General features: G+C 37.4%; 1 protein-coding gene across 2 annotated transcripts; it reads left to right on the top strand.

Annotated features, from left to right (window-relative positions):
• Positions 1-11512: 11512 nt before the first annotated feature.
• On the top strand, positions 11513-15956 carry LOC111902804 (O-fucosyltransferase 16). Of its 2 annotated transcripts, XM_023898615.3 has the most exons (10): positions 11513-11891; positions 12005-12049; positions 12210-12303; positions 12403-12479; positions 12619-12707; positions 12814-12997; positions 13208-13389; positions 13759-13861; positions 14004-14335; positions 14948-15956. In XM_023898615.3, the coding sequence occupies exons 1-10, from the start codon at positions 11724-11726 to the stop codon at positions 15396-15398; spliced, it is 1725 nt and encodes a 574-aa protein (XP_023754383.1). In that variant the 5' UTR covers positions 11513-11723; the 3' UTR covers positions 15399-15956. The 2 variants fall into 2 exon arrangements, with proteins under 2 accessions (XP_023754383.1, XP_042754921.1); XM_042898987.2 differs by lacking the exon at positions 12005-12049.
• Positions 15957-16284: the final 328 nt, after the last annotated feature.

Below are 16284 nucleotides of genomic sequence, written 5' to 3' on the forward strand. Positions count from 1 at the left end.
TCATCCCAGATGTTGCTACTCCTGAAGAATTGACCGCCTTTGAGGCCCACAAGCGTGATGCCATGAAAGTTCACTGCATCATGCTGGCCACCATGAACCTCGAACTCCAAAAGTCCTATGAGGACATGTATCCGTATGAAATGCATCAGGATTTGCTAGATAGGTATCACCAGAGCGCGAGGCAAGAGCGCTATGAGATCATTACTAACATAATCACCGCTAAGATGGGGAGTGGAGAATCCCTAACCTCTCATTTGCAGAAAATGCAGAGGTATGTCGATCATCTCCTCAAACTTAATGTTAAGTTTGATGAGGATTTGGCTATCGACATAATCCTCCACTCCATGCCCTCCTGCTACAATCAGTTTAGGATGACCTACCATATGAACAAAGAGGAGGTCTCCTTGAGCAAGCTCCAAGGACTCTTGAGGACTGCTGAGAGCAACCTCAAAGACAAATCCGTTGCACCGTCCCCTGCTGTGGCCGCTCCTGTGATGGCAATAGTCAAGGAAAAGGTAAAAAGAGGAAGGCTCCATGTAAGAGCCACCATAAGGGGAAACCCCGTGATGGTTCGTCCTCAAGTGGGACCAAAGTAGGCCCTGTTAAACCTTCTTCTGATCCTAAAGAAGCAGAGTGCTTCTATTGCCACCAAAAGGGCCACTGGAAGCGAAGCTGCCCACAATATCTGCAGGGCATAAGAGATGGGAATATCAAGCCCACCTTTGCAGGTATGTTTTCTATTAAATCTAATAACTCATCATTTGCTACTTCATGGGTTCTTGATACAGGGTGTGGTTACCACATTTGTTCTGATGTGCAGGGCCTAAAAAGAAGTAGGGAGATGGAACATGGGAAGATAAACCTGATTATGGGAAACAGAAGATCGTCACTTGTGACCAAAGCCAATGTTTATTCTTTGGTGTTAAGTAATGGGTTAGGGATAGATTTAGAGAATTGCTGTTATTCGCCAGATATGGCAAGAAACATTATTTCTTTTCACGGGTTGTTTAGACAAGGTTTCAGATATTCTTTTGATAATAGTAATGGTTCTATTAACGTTTATTTGAATGGTGTCTTTTATTTCAATGCATTACCTTGTAATGGGATTTATGAATCTGTGATGGTTGTTGATAATTTAGGAAATAATGTTTTGAATATTGATTCGTCTACTAGTCTAGACAAAGCATGCTTGTGGCATTGTCGCCTTGGCCATGTCAACAAGAAACGCATAGCCCAACTCCAAAAGGATGGGGTGTTGGAGTCATTCGACCTTAGAGACGATGACACGTGTGAATCTTGTTTACTTGGGAAGATGACAAAGTCACCATTTACTGGCACTTGTGAAAGGGGTGAGGGTTTATTGGATCTCATACACACCGATGTGTGTGGTCCTTTTAGATCCACCACAAGGGATGCTTGCCGCTTCTACATGACTTTTACAGATGATTATAGCAGATATGGATATATCTACTTAATCAAGCAAAAATCGGAAACCTTTGAAAAGTTCAAAGAGTTTAAGAATGAAGTGGAGAATCAGCTGGGCAGGAAAATCAAGATGCTTCGGTCAGACCGAGGAGGAGAGTACCTAAGTCTTGAGTTTCACGACTATCTAAAAGAATGCGGAATTGTTTCGCAATTGACGCCTCCGAGGACGCCACAATTGAATGGTGTGGCTGAGAGACGTAATCGGACCTTGTTGGACATGGTTCGTTCTATGATGAGTCGAACTTCGTTACCAATAGCTTTCTGGGGGTATGCCTTAGAGACTGCCACCCATATACTTAACTTAGTTCCCACAAAGAAGGTTTCCAAGACTCCTCACGAGATGTGGACAGGGAAGGCTCCCTCGTTGGCACACATTAAGGTTTGGGGTTGTGAGGCTTTCGTAAGACGTGAGACTCATGACAAGCTTGAACCTCGGAGTGAGAAGTGTTATTTCATCGGCTATCCGCAGAAGTCTTTTGGATACCTTTTCTATAGACCGAGTGACAATGTTGTCTTCGTTGCTAGAAGAGGAGTTTTCCGAGAAAGGGAATTGATAAGCCAAGAAGACAGTGGGAGGCAAATTGAACTCGAAGAAATTCAAGATCAAAGCGATGAAGGAACCTCTGACACTGGCACTCAACTTGAGGAGGAAACTCCTGTTGAAACTGTTGACAAGTCCTTACCTCTTCGACGTTCCACTAGGGCTAGTGTTCCACCCCAGTTATATGGTTTTCATATTACTACTGAAGGGGATACATTTATTAGTGATAGCACACTAGTAAATTTGGATGAATCTAGCAGCTACAAGGAAGCCATGGCAGGCCCGGAGTCTGCTAAATGGAAGGAGGCGATGGACAGCGAGATTCAGTCCATGTACGACAACCAAGTTTGGAATTTGGTTGATAATGTACCAGGTCGTAAGACAGTCGGGTGCAAGTGGATCTTCAAGAAGAAGACGGACATGGATGGGAAAGTGCATACTTATAAAGCGCGATTGGTTGCGAAGGGCTTTACTCAAACTCCTGGAGTTGACTATGATGAGACATTCTGACCGGTTGCAAAGATAAAGTCTATTAGGGTAATGCTTGCAATAGCTGCGTTTCATGATTATGAAATATGGCAGATGGACATGAAAACCGCTTTCCTTAATGGAAAGTTGGCTGAGGATGTCTACATGAATCAGCCAGAGGGTTTTGTCCATGCGAAGTATCCAAATAGAGTATGCAAGCTTGAGAAATCCATTTATGGATTGAAACAAGCGTCTCGCAGATGGAATCTTTGTTTTGACGAGAAGGTTAAAGAGTTTGGCTTTCTGCGAAGCGAAGATGAATCTTGTGTGTATGTCAAAGCCAGTGGGAGTATAGTAAGCTTCCTCGTATTGTATGTCGACGACATACTACTCATAGGAAACAATGTCCCAACCTTGCAGGAGGTTAAGTCCTGGCTTGGGAAATGTTTCGCTATGAAGGACCTCAGAGAGGCTGCATATATTTTGGGAATAAGAATAGTAAGAAACAGGGAAAAGAGACTGATAGGACTTAGTCAGGATACATACTTGGATAAGGTACTAAAGCGTTTTAGTATGGAAAATTCCAAGAAAGGGGAGTTGCCAATCCAAAGCAATACCAAGCTAAGTAAGACTCAGAGCCCGAGTACAGAGGCAGAGACAGTTGATATGAGTCGAGTACCTTACACTTCCGCAATAGGCTCTATCATGTACGCTATGACTTGTACTCGCCCTGATGTGGCCTTCGCTTTGAGCATGGTCAGCAGATATCAAGGGAACCCTGGTAGAGCTCATTGGATTGCAGTTAAGAATATTCTTAAGTACCTTCGGAGGACCAAGGAATGGTTTCTAGTCCTCGGTGGGAGTGATGACTTGAGGGTACGAGGGTACAGTGACGCCGGTTTTCAGACGGATCGGGATAACTTCCGATCACAGTCGGGCTGGGTCTTTACCCTAAATGGAGGAGCAGTAACTTGGAAAAGTTCCAAGCAAGAGACCGTAGCTGATTCAACGTGCGAATCAGAGTATATTGCGGCGAGCGAAGCGTCAAAGGAGGCTATATGGTTGAAGAACTTCATTGGAGACCTTGGAGTTGTGCCATCCATAAAAGAGCCGATGGAAATTTTCTGTGATAATGAAGGAGCGGTTGCCTTGACTAAGGAACCGAGAGATCATGGTAGATCTCGGCATATTGACAGAAAATACCATTTTATCAGACATCGGGTAGAAGAGGGACTCCTCGTTGTGAAGAGGGTATCATCAAAAGAAAACCCAGCAGATCCCCTTACGAAGGGACTGAGTAGGGTCAAACACTTGCAGCACGCTAGGAGCATTGGGCTGAAGGATGATATAAGTTTGAATTAGATAGGAAATGTGTAATAGATAGTTTGTACTTGACATTAGATGAATAAATAAAGTGTGTTATTTATGAGTAAAGCTACTATCTTTTGTTGGTTATTTATCTATTGTTTCCATTTTGCATGTTTTGACTTCCTGAATGATAGGATTATTCAAAAAGGTCCATAGTCGGTCATATTTTGGAAGTAGGTATGAATGAAGACTGTCATGAATTGTTTGTAGATTGTCTAAAAGGTTTTGGACATAGCAAAGGTTTGCTGCAAGTTCATGAGTGCTTATGAATATGAGTTGAGCATTGGAATAAACCCAAGTTTGCTGTATCACTTTGTGGTGTTTTACCTTAAGTGATCGCAAAGCGATAACATCATATAGTCTTAAAACTTAGAGATATGATTGTTGTTTGCTGGTTGGTTATGCATTGATAATGTGTAAACGCATCAGTAACTTGATGTTATAAAATGCATTATTGTGTGTAATTTTAATTAGTAAATGATGGATGCATATGAGTCGAAGTTGATCTGTTCCTTTTATTCTATGAGAATAAAAGTGATATATTGGCCACTTGATGATTTAGTTTGACTTATGTGTCGGGCCCGGTCAGGATGAAGTTGATGTGTTCAACTAAATTCTAGGTCGAACAAATCAGAGATCAAGAAACAAATGCTGGACAATAAGCATTGTTAGCATAATATATGGAACGGAGGATTATAAGATCCCTTATCTAAAGGACAAGTTGATCAGAGTTGACAGCAAAGTGTAAGAGCTACGATTGCTAATCGGATTCTGAAGTCATATGTGAGATATGGTTACTAGACCTATCCAAGTGGGAGACTGTTGGAATAGTGTCTAAGCCCATAACTATATTTGGTATGTACTTGACCCGGTTGTGCATGGTCCTTTTGGGTTGCCTTCTCCAAAGCAACTTGACAAGGTAATTTAAGGAGAAAGAGAGAGTATTATGATTTATTAATATATATTATAAGAATAATATATTAAAGGAGAAATCATATTTATTTAATTAGTATTGGTCATGAATTAATTAGGAATTAATTTGGTGCCCAAAAGAGATTAATTGAATAAAGGGGTATAAACTGTTAAATGTATGATAGTTAAGTTTTGGGTTAAGGAAACCTAATGGGCTTAAGGGGGAACGAAATTATGATGGGTATTCATCATATTTTCGTCCAAGGCCTTATTCCAGAAGGTTCCTTAGGCTGCTTGGTGGCTAAGTTGTCCATTAGGGTTTAGACTGAAACCCTAGTAGCCTGTAAGTATAAATATGACCCCTAGGGCATTGAATTCGGCTACCACTTGATTCTAAGAGTACCCTAGGCTGATTTCTAGCCTCTCTCACCCTCTCTCATATTGCCTTCTTGCTTGTGGGGTTTGTGAACCATTAGAGGAGTTGCATTTGTGACTCTAAGCTCAAGAGAAGAAGAAAGAGAAGATCTAAGCCAACAATTGAAGAGGTTGTAACGCCCGCATATCTGGGCTAGTCAATTTAGAGGCAATAGGAGTCGAAAACGACTTTTCGACAAAAAGATTATTTAGAATAAATAATCTTAACCAAGTTGTAGAAGATGTCACAGGGTTTCCGTACATATAAAGAACGCCGAAATCCGAGTTATAACGAAGAAGTTATGACCCGTCGAAGTTTCGCGTCAGAACCGGCACGGCGCCGGGAAGCGTAAATAGTAAATTTATGATAAAGCGAGATTTAGATTTAGCGCTCTAAACGAAAGTCGTAGAATATGTTAAACTATGAACTTCGATAAAAAGAACGCCCAAATCTGACTTCGTATGAAGAAGTTACGATTTTTCGAAGTTTCGGATTAGCAGTGTACAGTCCGAAATTCGAATATTAGATCGAGCGATTTTTAGCCGACACAACCTAAAAGAGAATTGAAGATCTCATTATTAGTAGCGTAACAATAAAAAGACAGACGAAAATGGACATCAGATGAAGAAGTTATGACATTATAACGGACCAATCCTGTCTCCGCCTGTTAAAAATATAACTTTAAAAATAAATTCAAAATTAGCCGAAGGAGTCTAAACGAAAGTTGTAGAGTGCGTCTCCACCTACGCATGGATATAAAGAACGTCAAAAACGGAGTTCGTATGAACGAGTTACAAATTATAATAGCATATTTACGTATTAAAATAAAGTATAAATCATATATACGTACACATATATATACATATGTATATATCATTAGAAAGGTATCGACGATGCGGTCATTATAAGACTAATGTTGAGTTCTTTCGACATTAGTTTAGTACAAATATCTTTAAATCTATTTAAAATAGTATTATAAAGGGGTGTTTAGTTGTTTATATAACTATAAGGTCATTAAGTAATTATGGGGGGGTAGTTTTTGTAAATTCAATTACTATAAATAAGAGGCTTGGGCTCTCATATTTTTTGCACCATTCTCTTGATTCAAGAGTCTTTATCTCCTTATCCCCCGAGCATTTCGGTCCCTCGTGATTCGACTTCTCTTTCTGTAGTTTTAGTATAGTAAGGCGAGCGCTGAAGCGTTGCACGAATCTTTCTTAGAAAGATTCAGCGACGAAGTTCTGCCCCTGCAGAGCCCGACTCCTAGCTAAAATCCCCTTGTAAGTAAGTTATGCTTACCCAATTTTAAATATAGTTTATATTTAAAATTAGTATTGTTATTATAAATTTATAATAAATATTTGAGCTATTATTATGACTTATATAAGTGTCGTTATAATATCTTTTTAACTACTCGCGGTACGGGGAATCTGGTTTAAAGGGCCGCATGGGGTTGTTGGATTTCAGAAGTGCTATATGCCAAAATGGTCCTACCCTCCGGTGTTTTATGTCTGGCCCCTGTCTGTACATAGTGGTTGGAAAGTATTGTTTAAACGCTTATATAATAATAATAATAAGACTAATAATTAGTCACGGTAAATATTAGACTAAAATCTAGTGGTAATAATACTAGGTTTCGTCGAAGGAAATTATTTTAAAGTAAACGAAGCGCTGTCCGAGTACCGAGTCACCACCTTCTCAAGTGAGTGCATAGTTACTTTCATCTTACACATAGATATGAAGTATTTTATATAAACTACGTGCTATGTGTGCACATTATCTGAATACTTGCTGTCTATGCTGGTTGAACGTTTTATACATGTTTTAAAGGACTTAAACTGTATACGTATTTTATATATACGAAAATGTTGGGTATGAGATGGGTAGATGAATGATGAGAGATAGAAGATGACGTGAGTATACATTGGCAGCTACAGACTTAGTGCCTATGGGACAAACACCGGTAGCTATGGACTTAGTACCTTTTAGACGTTGGTAGCTATGGATTTAGTACCTGTAGGAATTGGTAGCTATGGACTTAGTACCTGTTGAACATTGGTAGCTATGGACTTAGTACCTATTAGATAAAGACTGGTAGCTATGAATTTAGTACCAGATGAATAGACTATAGCAGCTATGGAATTAGTGCTTTATGAACGAACATTGGCAGCTATGGATTTAGTGCCAATCCCATAACCCTGGAAGTAAGGGACTTCGGAATAAACGAATGCAGGATAGATGACTCTTAGGTTAAATCTTAAAGAGTAAAGAAGATAATGAGGATGGGTAATTGGGTTGATTGTTTGATTGAACATAATAATTATATTATTGTGGGTTGAAAACCCTATGTACTCACCAGGTTTCCCAACCTGACCCACTCAGTTTATGTATATCACAGGTGACGAAGTGAAGTGACATTACACTGAGAGATTTAAAAGAGATGTAGATCACTAGTGTAAATCATTGTAAGTTCTGTTTATGCTTATGTTTCGGTATTAACGATGACATCCCAAACATTTTAAAATGAAATAAATACGTTTCTTCGAAAATGTTTTAATAACGTATTTACCATGTTTTTCTGGGAACAAATTCCGCAACCTTTTTATAAAATGAAGTACTCTGATTTTTATAAAGCATAAAAAAAATCGGTCTTTTCTGGCCGTGATTTTGGGGATGTCACAGAGGTAAACATCTAGATCTGATTCTATATGTTATTTTTGTTGTTTATATGCTAGATTAGGGTTTGTAAGTCTTGGAATCAAAGCATGTTCAATAGTGAAACCTAGATCCAAGCATTAGGGTTTGTATGAGCACATAGAAATGTTTCTTATGTATAAAAACCATCACTTTATATAGGGCTCATCCTCCGAAATTAGGGTTTTCTCCACACAGCACCAACTTGCCGAGTCCAACCGCCGACTCGCCGAGTTGGCCACTTAACACGCGACCAGAATCGCGACCCTACTCGCCGAGTCCACCCATGGACTCGCCGAGTTGCCCTTTTCACATTCACACTTTGAACCCTGAAATTGCACTCATGAACTCGGGATGTTACAATATCAAATTTAACAACAACGTTATTGTTATATTTAAAAAAATCATATATTTGTAAAGACTTCAACTATATAGGTGTTTCTGCGCAACGCACGGACATTCGCCTAGTATACCATTATACCTTATGGTCTTAAGTGTCCCTAATAAATATACCATGACATATGCTAAGACACACACCACTATTCCATTTGATTTCCTTGATTGCGTTTCGTCCGTTTTATTTCCTTTGTGTCCTCTACCTGCATCAAGAATGACCAATGTTTTTTATATGGAAAAAAATGAGAAAAACAAACTAAACCAAAATACCAAAAAGTGTACCATTTTATATATATGTTTAATTGATGAAGTATAAAAATTAAAAGACTAAACTGCACAAACAGTCCTTGTGGTTTGCTCAAAATTGCCACTTTGGTCCAAAAAAGTTTGGACTAGCACTACAGGTCCAAAGTTTTTATTTTGTTGCAAGTTTAGTCCAAAGCACTTTAAAATTTCTTCAAATGACGGATTTGCCCATTTCTATTTGTTTTTTCCTTTACTATTTTTATTATTTAATTACAAAGGGTCATCTCTCTCTCTCTCTCTCTCTCTCTCCAATCGTTCAAGAACATATAAAATAAAAAATACGCTCCCCTTCCCCTTGTTCTTCCTCCTTGCAACCCAAACCCACCAACAACCTTCCTTTGTCTTTCTCTAGTGACTATCGTCTTCCAAAATCGATTTTTTGTGTTCAAAATATCTGTTGTGAATCATTTTTTTATGAGAAATCAGTTTTCGGGTTTCATCTTCTCTAACCCAAATTCTGGGTTTCATCTTATGGGTTTCAGCTTCTCAATTTATGGGTTTTATCTTCCATTATCGACTAGATAAAGATCCTTCGTCGTCAAAGGCGCTGGTAAAGGCGACATCGTTGAAGAGAAAGATGCCGCTTTTCAGAGCCTTCATCAGATTAACTAGTCAGTACAATAACGGTAGTCCTAGAAAAGTCGAAGAAGGCTAGATATGAAGATCAAGGTCGTCGGAGCCACAACGAACCCTAACTCCGATTAGGGTTTCGTCGAAGTTGCTATGAAGATCCAGTTAGGGTTTCGCCTCCACTTTAGATATATCTATCTCATCGTCAATCTGAAATCCCTCACCATAGTTTCTATGAAGATCCACTACAAAAACGCTCGCTGCTATGAAGATCCACAACAAACCCTAGCTCCGATTCCCTCCACTTGTTATCATCGGAAACATCTTTTTCTCCATCATCATCTTTATTCCATTCGAAACTAGAAGCTGCAAATTGATTTGGTGATGGAGTAGACAATTTCAACGGACATGATAATGCTTCAAACTGTAGCACGAGCAAGAGGTGAGAGAAGTAAATGAATTGTGTTCTTGAAGTACCAATTTTCATATGTTTTATAGAACTTCTTCTAGTTATAAAGGTTTGAAAATTATGGATTTTTAAGGTTATAAGCTTCATATTGTTTGTGTTTGCAGTGGTATTAATTCATGGAAGTTTGGTATAAATAGAGAGAGAGAGGGGGGGGGGGGAGGTAATTTCTTTTTTATTTTTCTTTTAATTAGAAAAGTTTTTAAATAAATAAAAAAACTAAAAAAGAAAAAAATAAGGGTAAAATCGTCATTATAAAATAATTAAATGCAAATGGGACCAAACTCACAACAAAATGAAAACTTTGGACCTGTGGTGCTAGTCCAAACTTGTTTGGACTAAAGTGACAATTTTGAGTAAACCACATGGACCATTTGTGTAGTTTAGTCAAATTAAAATAATTATTATGCAATTACGATTAATTTTTTTTTGGGTAAATTACATGGATGGTCACTGTGGTTTAGGGTAATTTGCGTGTTTGGTCCCTAAATTTTTTTTTTTTAACTCGGACCATCCCTATTTTACATTTTGGTTGCGCGCTTGGTCCCTGTCCCGTCTAAAAAGACTGATTTACCCTTATTGATTTCTTTTACATTTTTTAAATTATCAGTTTTTTAAAAAAATTATTAATTAAATGTGGAAAACATATTAACCAGATAAACATTAGTCTGATTCAAGAACCTATACCACCTGAACCTCTCCCCCCTTTCTCTTTTTTTTTTTTTTTTCTCTCTCTCTCTCTCTCTCTCACACACACACACACATTTAAGAACAACACCCACCGCTACCATCGGAAAATCTACACCAAGAAATATACATAACCATCACCAGAAACCCCTCTTTGTTGTCCTACACAGACAGCCTCGATCTCACACCCGGACGACCGGTAGACTCAAAACCCTATCTAGGCGGCGTCAGAACGGGGGTGGTAGGAGGTTCAGGGTCGTTGAAAAATGCTTGGACGAGAAATAGAGGAAAGCGACGAAGAGTCGTCGGAGTGACCACGCATCCACCTTCTATCCATTGTAGCCTTTCCGATGAACGATTTCCGGTGCAGTGTACGTCGGAGTTCATCAGTAGAGCAGAGAGAGGATCGAGAGTTTTAGGGTCCGCCATTTTTTCTTTCAAGAGAGCTAAGGGACGGAAGGAAACAGAGGACGGAAAGAAGGAAGGGGGAGGGGTGGGTTGGTGAAGAGATTGCCTTTTATTTTTATTTTTTTAGTTTAAATTAATAAATAAATAAAAAGAAAATTAAAAAAGAAATTAATAAGGGCATAATAGTCTTTTTAGGTTAGATGAGGACCAAACGTGTAACAAAAATATAAATTAGGGATGGCACGGGTTAAAAAAAGTTTTTAGGACCAAACATGCAAATTACTCTAAACCATAAGGACCATCTGTGTAATTTACCTTTTTTATTAAACATAATCAACATGTGTTTTTATGTTTTAAGAAATTACGTGGTTTTTTTAATTAAATTTTAGCAACATCTTTTCATAAAGAAACCAATAAAATCTAAATAAAAAGAAAACACAAAACAAAAACGATTTTATATGTTAAAAATCAAAATTTTTGATTTTGATATGTTCTTAATAAACAATCAACCTATTTTCATCCTTACCTTAACAAATACTATTTCATAATCACAAATTAACTACATGTAAAAAATGATAGATTATGAAAAGTTTTCATTTAAATATTTATTGATTGTCTAAAACTGTTAGAAATACGGATGATTTATTAAATGATAAAAATAAAATAATGGGTTTTATTTTCATATAGGTTAAAAATATAATGCTTTTCGTGAAACTGTTTTTATTTTTATTTTTTATATATAAAATAAGTTTTCTCTCTGTACATATATATAAAGTTAGATATATTGAAAGCAAAAGCAAAAATCCCTACTCGAAAAGTCCAACTACAGAAAAATAGGCACTTCTAAAAATGGCTTCTTCTCTTCGTCTTCAAGGCCCAAAACGAATAAACCTCCCCAAAATTAATCATAAATCCTGACAGTAGTAGATAGATCGTGTTCCCTCCCTTTTCATTTACTTTCTCTCTCTAAAACGGAGTTGTTTTTAGAGAGAGAAACCACCACGGCGATGGCTATCCACCGTCGGCGCCACCACCACCACAACACTCATAACCGGTTCCGTTACCTTATTCCGGCTATTTCTGTAATTTCCGCTGCTATTCTCATCCTGTACGGTTTCATCTCCCTGCTTGCACCTTCCCCTGACCATCCCCACCATCTTGTACGGCGGAAGACGGTAATTGATTTCTAAATATTACACTCGCTGCTACTTGTATTCGTTTATGTATGGATAAAAGAACACGTTCATTTCACCAATTGTTAAGTTTACATTGATGATTTTTTTTTCAGTCCGATGATGACTCACTTCTAGTTCATTCACTCTTCAAAGTTCCGGTTGGTTTTTTTATTTTTTTTTTTTGCCAAAGAAGTTAATTTTGTCATTGTTCAAATTGGAAGTTTGGATTGTTGTAGTGTGATTTTGGAATCGCGATTGGATCTGGCTTTTGTCATATTAACTAATTTGGATGCAACTTTTTCATGATTTGGGATCTAGATCAGTGGTGGGATGGGAAATGATCGAAGTTTATGGAATACAAGGATGTCGAAATTTTATTTTGGATGTAGCAACGCCAGCAATAAGTTTCCAAGTAAGTGACAAATGGAATAATCTGAGTAAATAGTAATACAGGAGTTTTTGGAGTTTTCCAGAAATGTATGTTTGATCTGGATGTTTTGCTGAATCACAGAAGTGGAAACAGTCACATATCCTAATCGATACCTATTGATAGCCACAAGTGGGGGTTTAAACCAACAACGAACTGGGGTAAGTCCCAATCGTCCCATTATCTCTTTACCAAATCTAAATTTGTACAATTACTTAATTTTGATTTTATGCACCATAGAATCTTTTTTTTTTTTCTTATAATTTCTCAACTATAAATGGTACATTCCTATTTTTACAGATTACAGATGCTGTTGTTGCTGCACGTATTCTGAATGCTACTCTTGTTGTTCCAAAACTAGACCAGAAGTCTTTTTGGAAGGATGCTAGGTTAGTCACAGAGAAATGATTGCACATACATACTATATACATGAATGGGTTCATAATAAAATTTGGAAGGATGCTAGGTTACTCATAATACCCTTTTCTTTTACAGTACTTTTTCAGAGATCTTTGATGTTGATTGGTTTATATCACATCTATCAAGAGATGTGAAAGTAATAAAAGAACTTCCAAAGAAAGGAGGCAAGATTTGGACTCCTTATAATATGCGTGTTCCTAGAAAGTGTAACGAGAGATGCTATCAGATTCGTGTACTCCCTGTGCTTTTGAAGAAACATGTAAGTTATATCTTCTCCAATTCTGCATTGTGTATTTTATAAGCATATAGTGTCTTGCATTAGTTCTAATGACATCATTAGTGTTCTTCACTACTTTGTGTGCAAAAGACATGGATGCCCTTAGTCACTGAAAATAGCTCTAGAAAGCTAGGGCTGGCTGTTAATGGTTTTTAAAGTTTAAATAAATTTATGATTTCTTTTCTTGTGCAGGCTGTTCAGCTGAGCAAATTTGATTACAGACTTTCTAACAAGTTGGAGACTGATTTGCAAAAGCTTAGATGTAGAGTAAATTATCATGCTTTAAGGTTCACTGATCCTATAAATAAAATGGGTCAAAAGTTGGTCAACCAAATGAGGAAGATGGGCAAGCACTATGTTGCTTTACACCTGAGGTATGCACTTAAGCAAATAGTTTTAGTGTCAATATGATTTTCATTCCCAATCCCTTATCTAGATGATTTTATTCTAGGGTTCAATGCAAGAAACAACAAATTACTTTTATTGATTTGTTTATTAAAGCATTGTAGTTTGAAAAGTCCACCTAATTATAGCAATATCATAATAAGAAAAAGTTTAAAGTTATAATGCTACAAGTGGGTATATTTTTTCAATGTTGTAATAGTAACAAATGAAAGTAGGATACTATAATACACAAATAAATGTAAGTGCATTGCTAAGTTACTTTTACAATTTATTTTGTGAGTGATTTGAAAAGTTGCATTCTTTGTGCTAACTACAACTTTGACCATTTTAAAATACAGGTTTGAACCTGATATGCTTGCATTTTCAGGATGCTATTATGGTGGTGGAGAGAAGGAAAGAAAAGAACTCGGTAAAATACGAAAAAGGTGGAAAACTTTACATGTAAGCACTTAATCCTCATCCTTACTTATAATCATTTATGTCCAAACTATCCCCATAACCATAAATTTAACAAAGATAATTTTGACCTCAACTTTATCCAAAGTGAAACAAATGCTATAATAAAGTACATTACTAATCACAGAGCAACAATCCGGACAAAGAAAGGAGACAAGGGAGGTGTCCACTTACACCTGAAGAAGTAGGTCTAATGCTGAGAGCACTTGGATATAGCAAAGATGTTCATCTTTATGTGGCTTCAGGTGAAGTATATGGTGGAGATGACACATTGGCTCCTTTGAGAGCACTCTTCCCCAACATTCATTCAAAAGACACAATTGCCCCTAAAGAAGAACTTGAACCATTTTCCTCCTTCTCTTCTCGTATGGCTGCACTTGATTTCATAGTCTGCGATGAAAGTGACGTTTTCGTTACCAATAACAACGGAAATATGGCAAAAATTTTAGCCGGACGAAGGTATTTTTATTTTTATTTTTATCAAAACACAATATATTTTGTCATTAATTTATTGATTCAACTTCAACCATTGTAATTTTGTCAGCATAGAACAAAAGGTTGTACTGTGTTTGACATGCATTAGAGTGGGACCGGGACTGATAACATTATAATATTTTGTCCTACCCAAAAGGTGGGATGGAAACACACTCTCGATATCTTGTATGTGCAAAATACGTAAATGCCCTCGTCATCCTCATAATCAAAAATAGCCCTGTAAAGCTTGTCCAGTCTCGTATAGTTCTATCCTATGTAACAAACGCAGCCTTTGGCTGCTTTTGTTACACGGGACACGACTAGATTGAACGGGACAAGACGAGCTTCACAGGACTATTTTTTATGATGAGGATGAGAAGGACATTTACGTCTTTTGCACATACAAGATATCGAGAGCGCGTTTCCATCCCACCTTGTTGGGTAGGACAAAAAATTATAATTTTTATGTCGTTTTACATTTCCCATTGGCTAGTTTTACTAAACGTCATTTTATCTGCTGGCAGCTAACTTTTCAGTTAGTCTGTTAAACATAGCTTTAAACAGTGGCACTAACTGTTTTTTTTTAATATATAACAGGAGATACTTTGGACACAAACCAACAATCCGCCCAAACGCTAAAAAACTCTACCGTTTATTCCTAAACCGAGAAAACACAACATGGGAAGAATTCTCATCACGCGTACGAACACATCAAAGAGGTTTCATGGGTGAGCCAAAAGAAGTAAGACCAGGGCGAGGTGAATTCCATGAAAACCCCGCCACTTGTATATGCGAAGACCCCGAAGCCAAATCAAAACTCGAATCACTCCCTCGAAAATTCGGTAAAAACAATCTCATCGACCCCACCGATGAATCATTAGTCCCCGATCAAGATACCGAAAACGAATCTGAACCGTTAGATCAGGATCAAGACGAAGATGATGATCTCATCGGGCCTCAATTTCAACATTTAGTCAATGATACAAGTCTTGATGATGATCCTTTGATATCTGAATTACCTGAACTTGAAGAGTTGCTTTCGGATTAAATAATCCTGGTTTTAACTTTTAAGTTTCGGTTCGTCTCCATGTGTGGAATAGGTATTAAAAGTACAAGTCATGAAGCACATGGTACAAGCATCCACACCCAATCCTGAACCCTTCTCTATAATATTTGTTGTTTCATTAATAATATTACCGGGTTATTATCCTTTTACCCAAGAAAAAACCATGAACCCTAAACCCTGGACTGTACAGAAGGTTAATGCTCACCGGGGGCTTAGGTTAATTAGAGTTGACAGAAGACAAGGAATACAGTGGTTTGGTCCCTGACTAAAAGGGTATTGTTTGAAGGTTTTGGCTTTGGTTTACTTTAGGTTTTTTGAGGGTAACTTTGTAGAAACGTGTTGGTAGACTTTTTTTAAATATCTTTTATTGTATTTTTTTTTGTTGTTTGTGGTAATATTTTGATGGCAATGTAGGAATGTATGAAAGTAGACAGATTTTCGTTTTTGCATTTTGTGAGTATTTTCCTTGTAAAATGTTCGTTGGCTGTGTTTTTATTTTGTGGGTTGAAGTATATTATATGATAAGTTCGTTTGAGTTAATCGTGGCAATGTTGATTTAATTATGTAAAAATAAGTTAATTTGAGCTATATTTCATTTCATTGAGTAATAATATTGGACAAGTGGATGACAAATCGGTGAAAGCATACAGACCAAAAAAAAACCGGAACCAACCCTAGACCGGACTAGAACTACATATTATCAAGGTGGTTTTCGGTTTCCAAATATCCATTTTTTTGGTTTTCAGTTTCCAAATCTAGCACCCAAAAACCGGTGTTGGAACTGGTACCCTTTTAACCTACCTAGCTGTCGGTCCTATATATCTGTTTATTTCAGTTATCGGGTATTCAGTTTCCAAAGTGCTTATCC

Source organism: Lactuca sativa, chromosome 2 (genome assembly GCF_002870075.4).
Source record: "Lactuca sativa cultivar Salinas chromosome 2, Lsat_Salinas_v11, whole genome shotgun sequence".
Lineage (NCBI taxonomy): Eukaryota > Viridiplantae > Streptophyta > Magnoliopsida > Asterales > Asteraceae > Lactuca > Lactuca sativa.

What these genes read in the sequence shown, in the direction of transcription:
- LOC111902804 (XM_023898615.3), top strand. Translation starts at nt 11,724, where the DNA reads ATGGCTATCCACCGTCGGCGCCACCACCACCACAACACTCATAACCGG. An exon ending in ATCTTGTACGGCGGAAGACG is followed by an intron (nt 11,892 to 12,004) that starts GTAATTGATTTC and finishes TTTTTTTTTCAG; the next exon opens with TCCGATGATGACTCACTTCT. An exon ending in AAAATTTTAGCCGGACGAAG is followed by an intron (nt 14,336 to 14,947) that starts GTATTTTTATTT and finishes AATATATAACAG; the next exon opens with GAGATACTTTGGACACAAAC.